The sequence below is a fragment of the Paramisgurnus dabryanus genome, chromosome 4, assembly GCF_030506205.2.
Source record: "Paramisgurnus dabryanus chromosome 4, PD_genome_1.1, whole genome shotgun sequence".
Lineage (NCBI taxonomy): Eukaryota > Metazoa > Chordata > Actinopteri > Cypriniformes > Cobitidae > Paramisgurnus > Paramisgurnus dabryanus.
Window position 1 is genome coordinate 35,784,040 of NC_133340.1, and position 22,930 is coordinate 35,806,969.

The 22,930-nt window shown below is 37.7% G+C and overlaps 1 protein-coding gene across 1 annotated transcript; it reads right to left on the reverse strand.

Moving 5' to 3' along the window:
- Positions 1-1,101: 1,101 nt before the first annotated feature.
- Positions 1,102-22,849, reverse strand: sclt1 (sodium channel and clathrin linker 1). Its single transcript, XM_065254408.2, has 22 exons — positions 22,573-22,849; positions 22,330-22,371; positions 22,184-22,251; positions 21,723-21,766; positions 20,641-20,713; positions 20,033-20,088; positions 15,583-15,712; positions 14,457-14,579; positions 13,740-13,805; positions 12,139-12,209; positions 11,041-11,131; positions 10,830-10,921; positions 8,811-8,988; positions 8,620-8,718; positions 7,742-7,813; positions 7,588-7,662; positions 7,102-7,247; positions 4,255-4,447; positions 3,039-3,235; positions 2,862-2,940; positions 1,844-1,939; positions 1,102-1,326 (listed from the first exon to the last, which is right to left on the reverse strand). The coding sequence occupies exons 2-22, from the start codon at positions 22,361-22,363 to the stop codon at positions 1,264-1,266; spliced, it is 2,046 nt and encodes a 681-aa protein (XP_065110480.1). The 5' UTR covers positions 22,364-22,371; positions 22,573-22,849; the 3' UTR covers positions 1,102-1,263.
- Between the last annotated feature and the right edge of the window lie 81 nt (positions 22,850-22,930).

The window sequence follows — 22,930 nt, forward strand, 5'->3', positions numbered from 1 at the left end:
ACTTATTACTGGTTACTCGTTTCAAAAGTAATATTACTCCCAGCCAACAGTAAATAGGTTTTGAGGCGTATCTTCCAGAATATTAACACACAAAGAACTTTAAAAAAAAAACGATGTTGAAGATCATTGTTACTAATTTTTCCAGCTGATGCAATGAATAATGCATGGCTCTATAAGGTGCTGTTTTTAATATAGCAGTAAAATTAATAATATCCCACCACAATAAAGGCCATATAAAAATATATGGTAGCACTTCAAAATAAGGTTGTAATTGTTAACCGTTGGTAGGTCTGTCTGACTACTTGGTAGAGCCATTTTGAATAAGCACCAGCGTCTATGGTAAACACATGGTCAATATCAGGGCCGTGCACAGACATTTTGAGGGGCAGTGCTCCACCCCCAAAAAATGGCACTAAGGGAGTGGTACTATTAGTTTTTTGTTGATTTCTAAAACACTATAACCAGGCTTTTGAACTAAAATAAATTTCAAAACCATAATGCCATGTTTTAAAAAACCATACCCATTTTACTGAACTAGAGTTAAATTAAGTGTTTCTGAAAAAAGTTAACTTATTTCAAGAAATTTTTTCTCTTATTCCATTGGCAGATTGTTTTGCTTGTTTTAAGCACTAATTTGCTTAAAGTTAATATTTTTTTTTGTCTAAAAATAGACTTATTTTCATAGGTAATTTAGCTCATCAAGAAAATACAATTTAATTTTTAGATTTTTAGATATTTTTACTGAAAACCCATCAGTGTTTTGTGTTTCTTATGATGTGCATTAAAGCTCCCGTTCTGTCTGTGTTTTTGAAGCTTTGATTGTGTTTATAGTGGGCAATATAGAGGAATTCTATTGAAGAAAATATATCACCTGGCAGTGAACTTTGAGCTTTATCATTTTACAGGTATTATTTATGATATTATAGCAACATTATACACTAACTAGGGTTTAAAAAATGGTATCAGGAAGAACGTGACCTTTAAAAACACAATTCGCAGGGTATTCACTTAGAAAAAGATTAGTTCAACTGTCAGGAAAATGTTGGTGTGTTTTTACATTAAATGTCTTCAAAGCAATCCATAAACAGTTTTCACATAGTGTAAATTCATGAAAAATTATTTATTTGTAATTGCAGAGCTTGTCTGTTAACCCTGTTAGTAAAAGGTAACATCACAAAATTGATCTTAAACTAACTCCACCAGCTGTTCAGAAAGCTCATTCTTTACATCACTCGGAAGACTTGAGATGAAAATGCTGTTGTTTTATGACAGAGTCTCGAGATCCATCATGGATGCTGCTTTTCTTCGCTGTGACATCACACTCAGCTGAAACAGACATCAGCAAATTAGAAAGGATTTGGTACAACCTTAATCCAACTGCTATGGACACAAAATACATAGAGGTCTTCACGGGTCCACTTAGATCTAAAAACCCGAGGTCTGACCCGAAAGGGTTAGGGTCAAAAATTTTCACGTGTGTCGGGTATAATAATAGTGGCATGACTGGTATCGGATAATTTAAAATGAATGCGTGTTTGGCGAACGGACCCGAACAATCTCGCGTGTGGGCATTAAATCCTTTCAATGCACATGGGGTTCGGGCAAAAAGTGATTCGGGTAATTTCGGGTCAGGTACATTTCTTTGAACTCGAGAACACCTCTATGAAGAACTTGAAGCACGATGAAATTACACGTCATCTTCCATCATTGAATTAAGCAAAATATAATCAAATCCACAAATTTAAAGGAAGAACAAACACAAGTATGCAATATCATACAGTATAATATTAATTAGTAAACCGTAATGTATGACATTGTATAAAAGTGCAATTTTATTGTGTACCTGCTGTGATGCACTTGCTGCCCGTTGCTCTGCCTGCGTAAGACGCCTTTGTAGACGCATATTCTTCTCCTGGTGCTCTGAAACCTGCCTCTCATACTTGGGGCAGAGATGGCATAACATTATAATCCTATAATGTCAAAACCCTTTAACTCTTTCCCCACCATTGACAAGTTTTTACAGCAACCAATATTTCCAATATTATCCACTTGGTGGCGCTTTTACCCATCTTATAAAACACTAAAGCATCACGGTTTCGAAAACAGTAAGTATGTTTTGTTTATCGTTCTGAATCTGGTCTTTTACAAAAGTCCTTTACAAAAATGCAATTATCTGAGCATTTTGTTCAATATTTAGTGTTTTTGAATAAACCAAACCATATTTGAGAGGTGATAAAAGAGAACAAATAAAGATAGGATGAAAAGTTTTTTGTTTAAAAGCAAAGGGTTTGTTCCTTCATCTAATATGTTTGTAAACCCGTTAACTGCCGTTGTCCCGTGAGCGGGACACCTACGTTTACTTCAATATTTTTCATGTAAATGTTAATCTATAAAGACAAACTATAAATTGTTGGAATGGTCTAAGAAGGTATTCATATTTCAATACCTTTCAGCAGTAATAATAATGCAGTAACTGTAATTTATTCATTTGTGACAAAGAGTATGCAGCAAACCTCACAGCAAGTTATTTGATCATTTTATGTATTAAAAATAATACTATATTGCATTTTTTATTTATCACAAATAAATATATTTTCACCTCCAGACACATCCGTAAAATGTTTTAAGCAAAATTAGGCTTCTAAACAAAAAATGCCAGAGTTATATTAATTTGAAGGTGTAAATCACATTTCACCACCCCCCACTCAAAAACCGCGCCAGTTAAAGGGTTAATTTATTGAAAGACGACAATTTTCTGTCATTAAACTTTAGTGAAAATCATAAAAAATGCTTCCAACTTTTTTTTAAATGCTGGTGGGGAAAGAGTTAATTGAATTACTTTACTGATAAGATGTACACACCTCCAGTATCTTTTGATGGTCCGCTTCAAGCTGGATCTCCAGTTCCTGAGCTCGCTGCTTCTGTCTGTTCAGCTCTGACCTACAACGATCTTAAGGTCATTACAGTTTGACCTTCTCATCGTGCTCAAATGGAAAATGTAGGTTTGACTACTTAAAAAACGGTCTGCGAGTGTTCACCTGAGACTGCTGAGCTTTTGCTGAAAGGCTTCGGTGAGCTGCTTGGACTCTTCTTTATATCGGCTGATGGTTTTCTGTTGAGCGAGGAGCAGTCTGCTCAAACCAGCGCTGGAGCTTTTACTGCTCTCCTCCATCTCTCTCAGCCTGGACTCTAAACCTTGCTCCTTCACATACAGCTCCTGCTGCATTGTCGATACCTGCACTCATTTTAAAGGGATAGTTCACCCAAAAATGAAAACAATGTCATTAATGACTCACCCTTATGTCGTTCCAAACTTGTAAGACCTCCGTTCATCTTCGGAACACAAGTTAAGATGTTTAAGATTTAGTCCGAGAGCTTGTTGACCCTTCATTGAAAATCCACGTATGGTATACTGTCCATGTCCAGAAAGGTAATAAAAACATCCTCAAAGTAGTCCATGTGACATCAGTGGGTCAGTTAGAATGTGTTGAAGCATCGAAAATACATTTTGCTCCAAAAATAACAAAAATTACGACTTTGTTTTCTCTTCCACGTCTGTTGTGAAGTGCATGCACGAGACTGAAGTCACGTGACTGCAGTGACACGGATTACGTATGACGCGGTTGACGTGTTATCTGGTGTGCCCCAGCTGTTTTTTTGTGCGCCCAGGCTTCATTACAGTCTGAGGGAGACGCACGTTCTAAGTTTGAAAAAAAAACTTTGCAAACATGTCTGAGGATAACACATCATCCACGTCACTGCAGTCACGTGACTTTAGTCTCACGCATGCACTTCACAACAGACGCGGAAGAGAAGACAATGCTGAATAAAGTCTTAATTTTTTGTTATTTTTGGACCAAAATGTATTTTGGATGCTTCAACACATTCTAACTGACCCACTGACATGGACTACTTTGAGGATGTTTTTATTACCTTTCTGGACATGGACAGTATACCGTACGTAGATTTTCAATGAAGGGTCAACAAGCTCTCGGACTAAATATAAAACATCTTAAACTGTGTTCTGAAGATGGATGGAGGTCTTACGAGTTTGGAACGACATGAAGTTGAGTCATATGTGATACTATTTTCATTTTTAGGTATTTAAACTATCCCTTTAAATAAGGTCTCAACCACAAGTGACAACTGGTGTGCCATAACCAACATCCTAATAATAATATATTCACTCTTTAGGCCTGTCTGAGCACTGTATGCAAGACAAATCAAGTGTGTGAAGAATCATTTTGTATAAACCTTTTGTTTGGCACGCCTCTGAGCTAGCGAGCACTCTTTCCGAAGTGCCTCCATGTCTCTGAGGAGTTTCTGGTTCTCCTGCTGAAGCGTGACTCTCTCCTCACTGATGGATGTGCTGTCCTGTCTCAAACTCGCGAGGGCCGCCTGCAGCCTCCGCACCTCCTCCTGACAGCGCGACAGCTCCTCCGAATACCTGCACGGGAGATAACAGGAAGTTAAAAATCGTTAACTTGTATTTGCCTTCTTTTGGTCACACAACACACGCAGTTTCTGCTAATCTCATGTTAATCTTGAGTACCTATAGACCGCAGGCGGAGCGAATCACGAACAAGCAACACACACAAAACGTGATCTCACTATCTCTGGATAACTACATGCTCGTGTCGTTTACATTATATGCACTTACTCGCCGATTGCTAACTAAACACAGACATTTGATGCAGTTTTAAATTAAAGATACTTACCGCCTACGACTCATGACTTGGTTGGGACTGGCCTATTTCAACAAATACAGCTTTAAAGAAACACAATACACTCCGTTGCTTACCCGGATAAACAGACTATATACAACCCCTGGTTGGTGTGTGTGTGCGCGCGCTATTCTGGTAGAAATGCCCATATAAGGACTTCCACTGTACTTTCAGTAGGCTAAAAACTTTCAGAAACTTGTACGAGCCCAGACAAAGTACTTCCAATTTTTTTTTACCTTTGCCCAAGTTTAGCATGAGGAATCCAATAGGGGTGGGCAAAAAAAAATCGATTCTTAGATGAATCGCGATTCGGACGTGGGCCGATTCTGAATCGATTCACAAATGTCAAGAATCGATTCTTAAATGTTAGTTTACAAAATAACGTCACGTTATCAGAACCAACAGGCGAAACTCAACTGGGGGAGCGGTGATGCACACGGACAACTTAAGAGAGCGCGCCCTGCAAGAGCGCATAGCCGAGCTTACAAGAGCAGAAGAGAAAGAACACTTTAAATGCTTGTAGGACTATACTGCATATATCTCTACATTGAATTTAGGGCTGTCACCATTACTCTATTCTTTTTGAGGAGTTTTAAAAAAAAGTCCTTGAGTACATGTCGAGTACTCCTTAAAATAGCGGAGATGCGGTTTAGTGAAACTAACAGTATTAGAAGCATACAAATCAGCGCTACGCTGCCTCTCTCTCCCTCTCGTTTGCTCGCTCACACACACCGTGCGTGTGAATCAGGAACTGCGTGAGGCAAGAATGCGCATCCATGTCAATTTTGGAAGTTAAAGACGACTGAGCTGCAGTGGCATGGCAAAACACATTTGAGAAGAAAGGCGCAGCAACTCAAAAAGACCTGCATGTTTCACAATTACTCCAAAAGACCATAATGACAATTTTGCGCGTGGAGCAGCAGTTGTGCGATCTACCGGCATTGCCTTTGCGATCGACGTATTGTACACCCCTGCCCTAAACCATCCGCAGACTGTTTAGATATAACATGAATATACTTCTGTAAAAATATGCACATAGTTTGTTATTCAGTCGCTGGGTGCGCTGCATTATATAAATACAGTAATACTGCCAATCACTGTGTATAATGATGATGATTAGACGCTTAACGTTCGTGGAAGTTAATGCCGGTTAACATATAGAATTAATATGTCACGTTAAATTAATATTTTTACTGGTTTTAATGTCTTACAACAGAAACAACACATGTATGTATATAAGAATGACATTATTTATCCCTAGTTGCATTAAAGTACAGTATATGACAGTTCAGAGACTAGCAAAAGCGCAAACATTATCCTGGCTTTGAAAGCAAATGCGACGTAATGACGTCACAGATATGCAAATTAGTACGTCAAGAATCGATTCTGAATCGAATCGGGACCCTAAGAATCGATTCATGAGGGTCTAAGCGATTCCCACCCCTAGAATCCAACTCTTTAACAGTGTTAATAAGTCAGGAAGCATGAAATACCATTTTACCCCCCCTTTAAAGCAATAGTTCGGCCAAAAACGATATTAAACCCTTGATTTACTCACCCCCAAGCTGTCAGAGTTGCATATGTCCATCGTTTTTCAGACAAACACATTTTCGGATATTTTAGAAAATGTTTTAGATCTTTCAGTTGATTAAATGTAATGTTACGGGGTCCACCCATAGTCCACGACCTTCAAGTCCAAAAAAAGTGCGTCCATCCTTCACAAATTAAATCCAAACGGCTCCAGGATGATAAATAAAGGTCTTCTGAGGGTAATCCGCGCGGTGTTGTTGTAGAAATATCTGTATTTAAAACTTTATTAACGAAAATAAATACCTTCCGGTAACGCCGCCATCTTAGTTGCGTCCGCATTCAGGATGAGAGCTTACGCAGCCTACGGAGGCTACTCTGCTGCTGCTCTGTGCCCCCGCCCTCCGAATTTGTCATACGTCACTAAGAAAAGTGCGTACACTATGCTAATACTCTCTCCTGAATACAGAGGAGTCTAAGATGGCGGCGCTACCGGAAGGTATTTATTTTCGTTAATAAAGTTTTAAATATGGATATTTCTACAACAACACCGCGCGGATTACCCTCAGAAGACCTTTGTTTATCATCCTGGAGCCGTTTGGATTTAATTTGTGAAGGATGGACGCACTTTTTTTGGACTTGAAGGTCGTGGACTATGGGTGGACCCCGTAACATTACATTTAATCAACTGAAAGATCTAAAACATTTTCTAAAATATCCGAAAATGTGTTTGTCTGAAAAACGATGGACATATGCAACTCGGACAGCTTGGGGGTGAGTAAATCATGGGTTTAATGTCGTTTTTGGCCGAACTATCCCTTTAAGAGTGTTTTAGAGTGGATGTTCTTACTCCATCTCCATCTTCTTCATCTTGTTTTTTGTGCTGTTGAGCGTGAGCAGCGCCTCGTCCTTTAATCTTTCTGTGTTCAGACATCTCTGATGAAGAGCCTCCATCTTCCTCAGCTCAGGCTCTCCAACACGGCCCTCTTTATATATCTAGAACATTTAACATTGTGTATTAAATCTATGCTGTGTATTTGTATTTAACTGGAATGGTGTTTGTATGCTAAAAACAGTAAAAATGTATAGTTAAACTTTAAACATGATCGGTGATAAAATGGTTGACACACCTTTCATGCACACCTTTATTTAAACTGAACAATTGCTTATTGACTTTTAAGCAATACACCACTCGAGGCAGCCACTCGATAGCAGTTTTTATGATGTTATGGCACTTTGCTTTACATCATGCCTAATATCACCTCATAAACTGTGGTAATGCACAGCCTCTGGTGGCGTATTGCTTAATTGAATTATGTGTGTGCATTTATTACACCTTTTCCAACTCCTCCTCAACGGCTTGCCTCTCCCGATGGGCTCGTTCGATCTGTGTCTCTTTATCAGCACATTCCTACACACAGATTTAAAAAGTCATAAACTTGCAGTAAAAACTGATTTTCTTAGCTGTGTACCAGGGTAAAAATTATTACCAATTGCAGGGCAGACAGCTCCTCAGCCATGTGTTGAATTTGAATATTACAATGCTTACGGACAGTCTCCACCTATAGAGAAATACATCCGAGTCATTTACATTTGGCAGACCCAAAGAGACTTTGAGACCATTTTTCAATATTTGACTATGTTCTTACCTAAACTTAGACAAATTAATACATACCAATTTTTTTTTAAAGCGTGCACTTAATCTTAGTACAGTGTGTTGTGAATTTGTTAGCATTTAGCCTAGCCCCATTCATTCCTTAGGATCCAAACAGGGATGAATTTAGATACCACCAAACACTTCCAAGTTTTCCCTATTTAAAGACTTTTACATGAGTTGTTACACGAGTAAGTATGGTGGCACAAAATAAAAAACGTGGGGATTTTAAAAATGATAACTATATTGTATGGCGGAGGAGCACTTAGTTTGCAGCACTTCGACCTTGGCGCGCAGTAACATCATCACTCCTGACTCCTCCCCCTCTTGCTTAAATTTAAGTCAATATTACTTCGCCCGAGGTCGAAGTGCTGCAAAAATCGCCATGGTTTATTTTTTAAACATTAAAGTGTTTGATGGCTTCTAAATTCATCCCTGTTTGGATCCTAAGGAATGAATGGGGCTAGGCTAAATGCTAACACATGAATTACACGCTGTACAAAGATGAAGTGCACGCATTGATAAAAGATAGGTATGTATTAATTAGTCTAAGCTGAGGTAAGAACATAGTCAAATATCAAAAACTTTCTTCCTTTACAAAAGTGAAAAGTGATGTGATTGTCAAGTATTTCCATACAAGAAATGTGACCTTTGCATTTACCATCCCAGTGACATTATCAATAAGTAAAAAAAATGCAGACAACAGACACGTGCCTCTTTCCTAGTGCGCAGAGCAGCGTCCTGTACGAGACGTTTCATTGCGTCCTTCATCTTCTCCAGTTCTTCTCCTCTCTGCTTCTCCCTCAGCTGAGCCTACAGTGGCATAAATACACAAAGGTCATTATAGATCATACCCAGTTTGTTATGGGCTTGTGCCATTGTGAATTTAATAGTGGGAGTGAGACCTGCTCTTTCTGAAGCGAGGCTTCCTCGGCCAGCTGGATGGAGCTGCGGAGGCGACTGAGGGCTTCGAATTTCTCTTCCTCCAATGAGGCACAGCGCCCCTGAAGTTCTCCCACCTGCCTCTCCCACTCGGTCTGTTTCCTGCGCACGGATTCAGAATCCTGCGTCGCAGCTTTGAGCCTGGATAATACATAAATGTTCAAATACGAGTCATTTGTATTACTTTGGAGGGGGGTCTAAAGGTATTTTATGCAACTCTTTTCATGGCATTGACGAGTTATCTTGTCAATTAAGAGAAAACATTTGCATGAAAAACCACTAGATGGTCAAGTAAAAAAAATTCAAAAAAAAAAATTACAAATTTTTACACTTTACAGCTTTTTGGTACAAAATTTAAATTTTTTAAGAAAAATGCCCATATTTAAGAATTTATAAGCAGAGAATAAAATATAGATATGATAAAACATTTTTTCCTCGTTTTGTTTGTTTGAAAGCAGAGTGTCTGTTCTTTCATTTAATATATTTGTATGTTTATATATTTTTAAAAGAAAATTTTCCTGGAAGGAATTTTGTAAAACTTTTGTAAAAATAAATAACTTAAAAAAAAAAGGCTGGCGGGGAATAAGTTAAGAGTTGGATTCCTTATGCTAAACATAGGCAAAGTGTCAAAAAGGAGTTGGACGTATGAAAGAGTATTAAATTTGTACAAAGTTTTTTCAATCATGAAAGATTCATATGTAACAATCTTGCTTTATCTTTTATGGGCAATTTGAATCAGGAAGTACAGTGGAAGTCCTTATATGGGCACATCACCCGGAATAGTGCACGCACACACCAACCAAGAGCTGATACGAAATCAACGTCACCAAAGTGTGTTGTTGTTTGTGAGGGAAATTTAAGCTTGTTCCCAGCCTTATTGAAACAATGGATGTAGTTTGTTTATCTGGGGTAGCAGCGAAGTTGTTCATGTGTTTGTGTAACGCTGGATTTCATTGAAATAGGGCGGTCCCAACTGGATCAAGATTCGCAGACGGTAAGTAAAACTGCATCAAATGTCTGCGTTTTGCTGGCAATCTGCGCATAAGTGCATATAATGTACTGCTGCCTCACGATTAATTGCAACTAATCGTTTGCAGAATAAAAGTTTTTTTTACATAATATGTGTGTGTGTACTGTGTATAATAATTATGTATGTATAATTTTAAGAAAAAAAATATTTATATAATATTTATATAGAATATAAATTATATATAAATATAAACATGTATATACACATGCAAATGTTTCTTAATTATATACGTATGTGTATTGATACATAATTATTATACACAGTACACCCACATATATTATGTAAGCAAAAACTTTTATTCTGCAAACGATTAGTCGCGACTAATCGTGAGGCAGCACTAATATAATGTTAACGACAAGAACATGTAATGAACCATAAGTTATCCAGAGATAGTGGGATAATGTTTTGTTTGTTGCTTGCTCGTGACTCGATCCGCCTGCTGTACACCTCCAGGAGCTCGTTTTTTTTTTTTTTTTTTGGAAATTAGCGGTACAGTAGGGCTGGGTATCGATTCAGATGTTCCAGATCGATTCGATTTCGATTCGCAAGCTATCAAATCGATTCGATTTAGATTCTCGATTCAGGTTCTCGGGTCGGTTTTTATACTCGATTCAAGCGTCAACGCCGATGAAGCACCTGAAACTGCCATTTTAAGCACTGAATGAATGAATGACAGGCTTGCCTCTCTCTTCTTGGTAACATCGCGCAAGGCACAAAAGAGGGTGACATCTAGTGAAGAAGACTAGTAATTAGATTAATGTTAATCTTACATTCAATGTTTGCAGAAATAAATATGAAAAAAAATAATCAATTCTGCTCTTTGAGAATCGATTTTGAATCGACCACATTTAAAAAAAAAAAACGATTAATAGAAAAATCACCAGCCCTACGGTACAGGTGATCTTTCTTTTATGAATCTGATAAAACTACAGACGCTGTAACTGATCATCACCTGGCCTCCAGTTGGGTCAGTGCAGTCTGCAGTTGTTGTAGTCGCCGGTCAGATGTTTCTTCTCTGCCCTGAGCTTCTGCTGCATCTTCCTCCTGCAACAATGGTATAAAAATACTTTCTAATGCAGAGGTAACAAGAACATTTACATAAGAACAACAATAGCAGACAATGTGCAGGCTGTGTGTGTGTTTGTGTGTGGTCCATCTCTCACCCTCCTCTGCATCTGATCCTGGACATTCTGGAGGAGTTTGGTCATCTCCTCCACTTTAGCAGCGGCGGATCTCTGCTCGAGCTTTGCTTGCCTGAAACAGAGACATGCAAGTATAAAAGTACATTATTTAAGATATGTTTACCCTTTTATTTGACAGACGAGGAGAGGACAAAAAAAGGGGAGGACAAAAAAGTACATGGTGGAGAAAAGGGTACAGGATCAACAAAAGGACCTCCAGCCCGTAGTTGAACTTGGGTCGCCAAAAGCTGCCTACTACACCACTGACATAAAAATACATTTCTGCTTTGGGCGTTTTAAAATATTTTTAATTTGATATTAAAGTAGAGAGATAGGAAGTGATGGGGGAAGTATCAGGAATGGTGCAGGCTGCAGGGTTTCCACTCTTAAGTCAAATTCCCTGAATAAAAAGCTAAATTTTGATTAACTTTGAAACTGATTCCTTATGTCAAAACTTAACAAGCAGATTACATTTTGATGAATGCAAACTAAAATTAAAGCGACAAACAAAATCCCTAACTTTCAATGTCTGGATTAGACCTTTCAGAATTCCATGATATTCCAGAAATTCCATGACCCCTGGGGAATCCTGAGGCTGGAATCAGATTGCAGCACATATGGTAACCACCAGATTATGGCTTAAACCCAAAGCGTGTTGATCTGTGAAAATTGCCAAAAAATTTGTAGAGGGCCTTCTGTGTAAATGCAAACACATCCTGGAATCATTTCTGGGATCGCTCCCATTAGACAAAAATAGACATGGGTTCAGGAACATTTTCAAAGTAAGGCAATCGTAGGTTGATTTCCAGAAAAATCTAAACACTGTGGCTCTGTTGTGCCTTTGGTTGCTGCCTCAACCAATGAAATTAAGATTGGGGGTGGACCTTATGTCTGTCTAACCAATGGCAGAAGAGTAAAGTGTTTTGGAAGCATTATTATTGTTGCAATTCGGTACCAAACTTACAGAGTTCAAATAAACAATGCAAATGTGACTGTGCTAGTTGTAAATTAATAATGTAGGACAGATCTGACTAAACAATTAAACAGAAACCGAGTGATGGTGACCATCTGGAACACTACCTGAGTTGGCTGCGTAATTCTTCCAGTTCACTGCTCTGTTCTGCCACCGTCTTCAGGAACTGCTGGTTGGTCTGAGTGTGACAGGACAGACATGAACGCCAGCCGGGCATAACGTGTCCAAAAAATACACCAGCAAGTGAAGATGGAGATGACAGAAGGGTGTTAGGAGGTAGAAAAGAGAGGTGTGAAAAAAAGTGGTGTAAGAGAGCGATACTGTTCATTAAATATTCAACAATAGAGTTGTATTACACACACACACACACACACACACACACACACACACACACACACACACACACACACACGCGCGCGCGCACACACAACTGAGCAATGAACAGGTGGCATTTCATGGGCAGAGAAAAGATGAAACAAAAAAAATGAAGAGTTCAGATGCAAAACCCACTAAGTGCATCCGACATGTTTTATTGTAAATTAGCTTTTTTAATCAGACTTTTGGATTCGGCCAATAAACCGGTATTTCTGAATCGCCTGATGGAAGGAATAAGCGTATTTGAAGCGAAAGTATTTGATGAATGAATAATACATGCCGACAGCATTCGGTTAACATCATTTTCTCATTTTTGACAGATGTGGCTTTTAGAGGCTTTTGCATTTGAGCCCCTCAAATATAAAACAACATCAATTGTGCAAAACAGTAGCAATTTTACTTTCATGAGGTGACACACGACACTGTAAAGTAAAACAGGATATTTAAAGGGACATTATGCATTATGCTCATTTTCCAGCTCCACTAGAGTTTTCCATTCAGCTGATTTTAACTTTTAATTTTCCGTCTGTCTTAGTACACAATGTAACTACAGAAGAGTCAAGTTTTAAATAGGAAAAATATTGAAACTCTTTGGTTATTGTTTAGCGTGATGCTAATGGTCTAATCCGATTCAATGGATCAGTGGCGGCTCGTGACTGCTCATCCGAGGATGCGCTAATTCAAAATAAGTGTTCGGATTGTCACGTGTGTGGTTCCCTTTTCCAAAATATGTGTCCTGCGTGTCGAAAGATCCTGTGTGCATCATGTGTTTTGTCAAAGTAAGTGCCTGCTGCACACGCGTCAAAACCATTTATGATAAAAGAGACGCTCACGTACCCAAAATACACGCTAGACACTTCCTCAACAGTAAACTCTGATTATGCATGAGATTATGAGAGTATCTGGCAAACGCGAGCGTCTCTTTTATCATAAACCCTTTAGACGCGTCTGCAGCAGGCACTTATTTTGGCATGACACGTGATGCACACACAATCTCTCAAAGCGCAGAACACATATTTTGAAATTATGAACCACACACATGACAAGCTACATACATTTTGTGATGAACTTCGCATCATGTGCTTCAAAAAAAAGAAGTCACCAGCCGCCACTGCAATGGATTGTGCTAAGCTATGCTAAAAGTGCTAGCACCAGACCGGAGATCAGCTGAATGGATTCCAAAACGGTAAAAATCAAATGTTTAACTCTAGGGAAGCTGGAAAATAAGCATTTTTTTTTTTAAAGTGGAGTGTCCCTTTAATAGAAAAAATGGGTGGGACTTGACTGTATACAAATTGGGTATTTCATACCAGAAAAGATTCGATTAACTTACCGATTCCAGCTTCTGATTGGCTAGCTGGAGTTTCTGGGCATGTTGTTGAACTTGTGCTAGTTGATTCTGAGACAGCACAGTAGTATTCAGTTATAATTCAATAGTATTGTACTTTATATAATTCAACAAATTTGTCAAAGCTAAAACTGAATTCATAAAACCATTCATAAAAACATGTCATAGCTTCTGTTTCATAAGTGTATTTGTATGACGCTTGTGCTTAGGGGTCTGTTCAGCTGTGTACACATTAATACAGCTAAACACTGCCCTCTAGTGTTCAATGATCGCATGACACAACTGATATTTTACAGTAAATATTTTTTAAAGCAAAAGTTTACCAAAAAATAAAAACTCTGTCATCAGTTACCCACTCTCATGTTGTCTCTGATAAACACAAAAGAAGATAATTTGAGAAATGTTTTTAACCAAACTGTTTATTGGCCCCATTCACTTCCATAGTACTCCTTCACTCCCATAGTAGGAAAAAATAATACTGTCAACTGTGTGCTTACCATTTTTTATCACAATATCTTCTTATGTGTTCATCATAACAAAGAAATTTATACAGGTTTGTAACAACATGAGAGTGAGTAAATGATGACCAAATTTAAATTTTTGGGTGAACTATCTCTTGATAAATCTGTTTAAAACAAATCAGCTGATGCAATTACTAGAATAAAAAGAAACTTGAGACAAAACAGCAGGATGTTGAGTTACCTGCATGTGTTGCCGTTCAGCAGCGTGCATCTGTCCGTCGCTCATATTGTTCTGATACTGGTTCTGCAACCGATCCAACTCCTGCGCAGCCGCCTGCCACATCTGCAGTGCCTGTTCCTTTTCCTGAGGAAACACATGGAACAAACTGTGCTCTCAGGACATCTAAAGCCCTCCGAGATCTTTGAGGTCTGAGACGTAATCTTAATAAACCCCAAGGATCTTCAATGAATCAGAGGAGCAGGAAAAAGTCTAAGTTCATGTAGAGTCTGTAAAATTAATAGAGTTAACATCTGAATGATCATCCAAGTAATGAGATAGGGTGATCATAGTTTGATGTAAATATAAATGTCATACAAGATAACAATACTGTTCTGACCAGTAAATAGCATCTATCTATCTTCAGAAATACCGTATTTTTTGGCAGAAAATATTAAAGTGGTCTTTATTTATGATTTCACTTTTTTAAACTTCAGTTTGTGTACAATACGGCTGCTTGAGCATAAACAACATCGGCAAAGTTACAATGTTAAAATTTCCATCACAAACCCCAAAACTTACCACCCCCCCCCACCAAGTACATCCACCTCTAAGGCCAAAAACAGGCTCTCATGTTTAATTTATGGCAAATTTTTCTACCATAAATTATTAACATTTACTTGGATAATTTGAGTAGTGATAAAGCGATGTCAGCGAACTTCATAATAATTTACTTGAACGATGTCTTCGGGGAGAAAAACAGCCATCACCCATCAACTCCAGAGGTTTAAATGTGATTTATTCTGGTAAACCTTTCTATAAGAGGGCATAGATGCATGATGTCAAAGTGGATCGCTTGATGAGTGATGCACTAATATCTCATTACTCCGTAATGTCAAGTGTTGATATGTAATTCACAGGAGCACCTGCAGCTACTCCTCGCTGATTAAAAACCGTTCTCCCTGTGCAACATGACCTGCGCTGTCTCATCTTGTATTAACATTATTTTAAATCTAGAATAACCCTAGACCACCTCACTGTTGCTCTTATGTGTCAAAACAAAGTCAGAATACGAGGGCAGGTAAGTGTGCACAGTTGGACTGGTGGTAGTTTTGAGGTGGTCTCAGGTGTGCGGGTTGGGGATATTCACCTCCACGGCGCACTTGACCTGCTCTTCCAGGTTGCTGATGGCGAATGTGTCAGCCACTGTACCTCCTTCTGCTCCAGCAGAGAAAGACTGCAGTTGTTTTTCAATAGACGTTCTTTGCTCTGCATGAAGCCTGCAAAGAAAAATTCAAGGTGAATTCAGAAATAGAAATTAGAGAGGCATCTTAATGTCAATGTATTTCAATGAACCTGAATTTTTTTATATATATATTATTTGTTTTAAAATTAATCTTTTATGGCCTTACTTGGTCTAAATATATCAAGGTTTTATTTCGTGTGTGCTTTACATTATGTAGGATGATTTTATGTAGAAAGCAGTAGATCTGGGTTGGATTTCACATATATGAAGTCTATCTTAGGACCATTATTTCTAAAAAAAAAAACCTACCCCTCGCTGGGGATCGAACCTATAAACATTCAGCTACCAGTCCAGTTCTTTAAGCCTTACCTACAACTAAGATATGCAAGGAAGGGTTACTAAAAATAAGTGCAGGACATACTCTAATTTATATGTTTATGCTTGTTTGATTCGAAAAAATTAATGTGTATAATTTTTTCAAAAGTAATTATAGTAATTATGTGGTACATTTAGACAGAGAAGAGAAAATATCTGCAAATGCATGCTTAGTTATTAGTGATTTGCTTGACTAATGATTAAAAAAAAAAATTTAAAGACTAAAGAGCATCAACAAAACTTAAATTTGCCTACAAATTATTTCTTTTTCTTGTGATGTTGAGTAGCTGGCCACATTACAGTGTCACATTGATTTATATCTGAATGTAAACACCCTATCCTACTTAAAAACCAAACTTGATGCTTTAGTCGGCTTAACTAATTGTATGTATTGCTCGGTGAAATAATGCGCATGTGCGCATCCACGTACTGTTTTTTTACAAAGTAACATCGCCATCTAATGGCCGGACAGGCATAACACAGCGTTTTGTCATTTTCTTTGGTTTCAATGGAACCCAGATCGTTTTGACAGCGTTGTTGTATGTCAATATTTTATTTTTTTTTAAATGCATGGGAAAAACTTTTTAGTTTTTTATTACATATTAAAGAGCACCTATTGTCTGACTCATGTTTTTACATTTCCTACAGTGTAAGTGTGTATTAGTACATGTTAACGATATGCAAAAGGTACAAACCCCAAAATAAACGATGACGCAAGTTATCGTCTCAAACATAAATCTCTTTTCTTGGACTACAACAAACACACGGATTGTAGGCAACAGTTTACTTCCTGGGATTGGTGATGTAGACAAGACCGACATTATCATAATTCCTCCTGCTTAGGACTTGCAGCCTGTATATTAACTCCTGTTAGCAACCGAATCTTTCAAACATGGTAGGGAGCTTCACGTTTCTGGCTGACGTCAAAGGTATTCAAGCCAATCACAACGTACTGATTAGCTGGCCAATCAGGGACACAGAGCTTTTAAAATCCGTGAGTTTCAGAAAGAGGGTGAAATTTGGAGCTACAAAAATATACGGTATGTGGAAAATAATGCTTCTTTAACCATAAACCACATGAACACATCGTATTATACCAAATACACAAAATAACGTGTTTTTTTTAGCAATGTAATAGGTGCTCTTTAACTCTTTGTGTTTTAAAAAAGTTGCCAGCCAGCGCCAGCATTTTTTTTTATGATTTTTACAAGTTTAATGCTTTCCAAAAATGTTCTTCTATAAATATCAGGGCTCCAGGCTAACTTTTTTCACTAGGAGCACAGTGGCTCCCAACTGAAAATTTTAGGGGCGCAACCAGAAAATTTAGGGGCACACACCGTAAATCAACATGCTAACCAAATATTCACATTTCTACTAATTTCCACTGTATTACTAATAAATACTTTAATGATAGATGCAGAAAGTACAATGTGCTGTTTCAAATTCAGTGTCACATTTTATTGTGCACTTTTGGAAAAAAATGTAAATGTATGCGAACTGGATGTAAAATTCAGTGGCACACTCTCAAATTTTAGGGGCAAAATGCCACCATTTGGGGGCAGTCTGGAGCCCTGAATATATAAACATACAATATTAAATGAAATAAAGTTTCATCCTATCTTCATTTGTTCACTTTTTATCACTTCTCAAATATGTTTGTGTTTGAGTTTTTACTGTTTTTGAATCAGGTGACGATTTAGTGTTTCATAAGTTGGGTAAGAGCGCCACCTAGTGGACAATAGCAGAAAAATGGATTGCCGTAAAAACTCATCATTGGCAGGGTAGTGTTTCTCTTAATTGAGGAAATAACTTGTCAATGGCTGGGAAAGAGTTAAAGAGCACCTATTTCATTGCTAAAAATTTTGTGTGTTTGGTATAATACAATGTGTTTGCGTGGTTTATGGTTCAAAAAACACATTATTTTCCACATACCGTACATTTTTGTTGCTCATCGAGCATTGATTTGAAAAGCGCTGTGTCCCTGATTGGCCAGCTAATCTGTATGTTGTGATTGGCCTGAATACCTCTAACGTCAGCCAGAAACGTGACACTCCTTTCCATGTTTGAAAGATTCGCTGACAATGCAATGCAAACAGGAGTTAATTTACAGGCTGTGAGTCAAAGCGGGAGGAATTATGATAATGACGATCTTGTCTACGCCAACAGGTCCAGGAAGTTAACGGTTGCCTACTAGGGGTGTGCAAAAAAAAATCGATTCACATTTGAATCGCGATTCAAGCTTTGCCGATTCAGAATCGATTCATAGCATTACAAAAATCGATTCATACATTTTTTTTGTAATGCCGTGTTACTATTGTCCTGAAATGAGTTTATCTCAGTATTCCCATAGATGGCGCTGCGTCGTATTCACTCTGACGCCTGCACACTCTTGTCACAGTGTTTCCCACACATTTACTTTACTTGGGTGCGCTGCCCAGTTATATTAACAAGTGCCCAAGTATTTCTGGCATCAAATTTTATCTTTTTTGTTTTTCTGTGATGATGACACTCTTTAATAATGACATTTTGTGTGCGACATGATGAGTTCGGTGTATGTGTTCACGTGCTCTCTGTTTCTCAATGAATTGGGATGCGACGCGTACAAGCTCGTGTCACATTGTATCCTTCATGTTTCTGAACTTGAGCAGAGTTTTTAAGATTAGAGGACTTCACGGAGCACCCGCAGACCGTACGGTTCCGGGTTTGTATTTGAAATGGTCAGTCGGGTCCGGGTCAGTCATAGTTCAATTACTTCGGGTCCCAAGTCTGATTAATATTGTGTGTAAAACCCAAGTCGAACGGAGAATGGCCGTGAGCGCTACCGCGCTAAAGCTCGCATGCAGTTTTAGCGTGCCGACGGTTTCTATGGCGATAAAAACGGGCTCTTTTCTATTATTATTAATAAACCATATATTTTCTAAAATCTATTGCACTGAACGAGCAAAGCTCAAGCTGACTCAAGATTTACAAAACGCAAAGCTGTAATGTAAAGTCCCCTGTCACTGGGACAGCAAGTAGACTTTTGAATCTGAAATAATGAGTGGATTTAGCTTTTTTTTATTGGCAAGAGAGAAATAAAAAGAGAGGCAGTTTTCCTGCTTCTGATCTATCTAATAGAAATAATAACCATTATAACACCAGTCACATTTATAATCTATAGACCTGCACTGTCTGTCATTAATATGCTATATTACTGTATTTAATTATATAATTGTATTTAGAGTTTGATAAAAGGGGTCATCTAATTGCTTCATAACAGTTTTTATTTTTGCATAAAAAAACATAAAGTAATATCAAACTACATTTAATTTGTTGTGTTTCTTTTCTTTAAAATTGCATATCTACTACAATCAGTCACATAGGAAAAAGTAAACTACATTTACATACTGTGAATCGTTTTTTTTTTTTAAATTGAGAATCGTTTTGAATCGAAAAACTGATTTTTAATCGAATCTTGAGCAAAAAAAAAAAAAAAAAAAAAATCGGAATCGGATCGAATCGTGAAATTTTCTGAATCGTGCACCCCTATTGCCTACAATCCGTGTTTTACATGTACTAATACACACTTACACACCAAAGGAAACGTAAACTTGTGAATCGGACCATAGGGGCTCTTTAATCATTTTATATAAAAAATATATAAAAATGAAGAAACATTTAGGCAAAAGTGGAACATACCACGCAAGCAGATATTTTCAAATTCAACTAAAAAAAGTAATAAAAAGCAAAAGTGTTGTCTTTGATTTTCTTTACGCCTACCACACTATTGCAATATATACTAAAAAGAGCAGTTTACATTATAGTTCAAACGAAAGAAAAGTTCACAAACTTTCTCCCAGCAATCAGTTGAGTTTTTGTGAAGGATGAGCTGTGATTAAAGGCAGCTGCACTGCTGAAGCTGTTAGCACAGACTGACTCAAGATAATAACCGAGTGGCTGGGTGCAGAGATCAGCAGGCGATCCATTCGGCAGCTCTTACCTCTCATTCTCTTTTACCACCTGCTCCAGGCTGGCTTTGACGTCTGTCATCTGCCTCTGCGAGTGTGAAAGACAAACAAATGTGTGAGTAAAAGTGTGTATTTTTTAGAGAAAATGCACTCTTCAACAGCCAATTTATTACACAGTGCATTTATCTTAAGTTGGAAATAAATTGCAGTTTACAGCTGACAGCATGAGTCCTATCAAGATTTGTCGTGTGATGTAGTGCAGTGGTTCCCAACTCCAGTCCTCAAGGCCCCCTCTCCCAAAATGCTTTAAATGTCTCCTTAAATGAAACACCTGATTCCACTCACCCGTCTTCTTTCAGAATGATTGAGATGTTTCCTTAATTAACAAACTGACAAGATGATGAACTGAATTAGGTGTTTTATATATGGTGACATCTAAAACATTCTGGAAGAGGGGTCCTGAGGACTGGAGTTGGGAACCACTGATGTAGTGTGCTGTGGTTTTCTGTACAGTACTGTGGTGTGTTGTAGTGTACTATATGTAGTGTGATGTCATCAATTGTGGTTTACTGCGGTGTATAGTACTATATTTAGTGGTGTAATGAATGAAGTGCAGTGTGAGCATTTATGCAAAGAATACCTGATAGAACTTAAGCTGCATGTCCATCTGTTGTATATGTCTGTCATACTCTTCAATAAGAGGAGCCATTAGACTGAAAATACACAAACACAGGTCATTATTTTGGATAATAGGTTATTAACATTTAGTATGCAAGAAACAGTGGATTGTATTTTATCATACTATATGATTCATATTGCAATATACTTTAATTACTATAATTGTACCTTAAAAATACAACTTGATTATAGAGCACATATGTGAAGTTTTAGCTCAAAATACCATATAAATAATTTACTGTAGCATGTTAAAATAGCTTCTCATGTGAGTGTGTGCAAAAATGTACCGTTTTGGTGTGTCTTTTAAAATGCAAATGAGCGGTTGACGTGCAAACATTGTTCACAATGATGGTGGTTTGTTGAAATTGAAACTTAATTGTGCTGTTAATTATTTTTTTTCTCTCTCTCTTCACTAAATGGAAGGGCTGTGGTTGGATAGAGCAGATTAAGGGGTGGTATTATTATAATAAGAGCTCCTTATGACATCATAAGGAGAACCAAATTTCAACAATCTATTTTTTCCAAAACTAAGTTACTGGGTTGATCTTTTTCACATTTTCTAGGTTGATAAAAGCACTGGGGACCCAATTATAGCACTTAAACATGGAAAAAATCAGATTTTCATGCCATGGCCCCTTTAAATATACTGCATACACAATACACATACATATAATTTACATGTAAATATTAGAGTGGTGCTAATGCAGGGTTCACAGTCACACCAGACGTGGTAGACGCGGCAAGCGCGAGTGATTTACATCTAATGTTACTTATGTTAAGTCAAGGCAAAGCGCGGTGCGAATGGCGCGGAACGCGCAAATTGAGCGTTGACGCTGGAAACGCGTGAGTTGAATTCCGAGCCGTGTTAACCAATCAGGACCTTGCTGAAGTAGTGACGTGATTACAGGAAGCGAGCGGAGTCTCAGAAGCCCCTCCCATGATGCGAATTTCCGTGTGAATGTCTCGAATGACTAAAATTTCTAAAATTTAAAAAATTTGTATGCACTATTGTGTCAAAAAATTATTAATGCTTTACAGACTTACCCTCTGTCTGAGAGCCAAGGGGCTGCAGACTCCACATCTTCAGCCTAAACACAACAAAAAGAGGAGAAAAAGGGTTAGTCTCTAAGGTATTTTATCTATATGGTGTTGTGTTTGTTTAGACCAAGGGGCAACCTTCCGATCTCTCTGATGAAGCCAATACAGAAGTGACTTAAACTGCAATTCATTGACTGGCTGCTAAAGGCAGGCTCCAAAAGGGAGTCAACTCCCAAATACTCCCATGTTAAAATGGCCAACTTTACAGTAGAAAATAATGTTTGCAGACTGGTAAAAAAGTTAGTTTTAAAGATTTAATTTTCAGATGAACGAATCATTAAATACCCTACAGACTACACAATTCACAAAAAGATGGATATGATATTCTATAGAGCAGCATGGTGGGTTGACCTCATACATAATCAAAACAATATTAAATAATTCATAATACATCAGATCAAACTAACCTGTGACACAGATGAGGGGGGAGGAAATTCATCCTGATATCGACCCAGAACTGAGTTCAAACGATTCACTGATAAGACACAAAGCAAAATGTAAGTGATGATAACATGCATCACATTGATCATTATTATTTCATTACCAGTCTCACCTTGATCTCGAAGAAATTCTACCTCTGTTGTCATTTTGCAGTCTGCAATACAATGAAGAAGAATGCTTTGAGTTTTACTTTCGGATTTAAACAATGTTATCGTTTTCATTACAATAAATAGGTATAACAACATAGCATTCATCCAGCACGAATTATCCCAGGAGATTTTTCTTTGTGTAGCAACATAAATTGATGATTCAATTTATTTACTTCATAAAATATAATTTTATCGATTTAACTTACATTATCAGAGAGTATTAAGCTGTTGGATCTTCTTGAATAGATACGAAGAAACAAATCTGATGCTCGTGTGGAATCTCAGCAAAGCATCGAGTCCCTGGTATCCAGGTGGAGATTTGAAGTGGATACTCAAACAGGCTAACGGATGCATGTCTTTAGAAATCCATTATAAATCAGCCTCATTGTGCCATTTGAATGTGTCGTGAATGTTTATTATTCCGCCGCTATATGCGATTGGTTTATATTAAAATGTTTGTTAGAAATAAAAAAAATCCATGTACTTCTGCAAATCCTTCCGCCTTGAGGTTTGAAGAACGTTTGCACCAATCAGATCCATCTTCTTCGACGCCCAGATTCTTTC

Excerpts from the sequence above, each read along its gene's own strand:
- sclt1 (XM_065254408.2), bottom strand. The coding sequence starts at position 22,363 with ATGACAACAGAGGTAGAATTTCTTCGAGATCAAG. Across the intron at positions 15,713-20,032 it reads GTGGTAAAAGAGAATGAGAG|GCTTCATGCAGAGCAAAGAA; the intron begins GTAAGAGCTGCC and ends TTTTCTTTGCAG. Across the intron at positions 13,806-14,456 it reads CTGAACGGCAACACATGCAG|AATCAACTAGCACAAGTTCA; the intron begins GTAACTCAACAT and ends GTGCTGTCTCAG.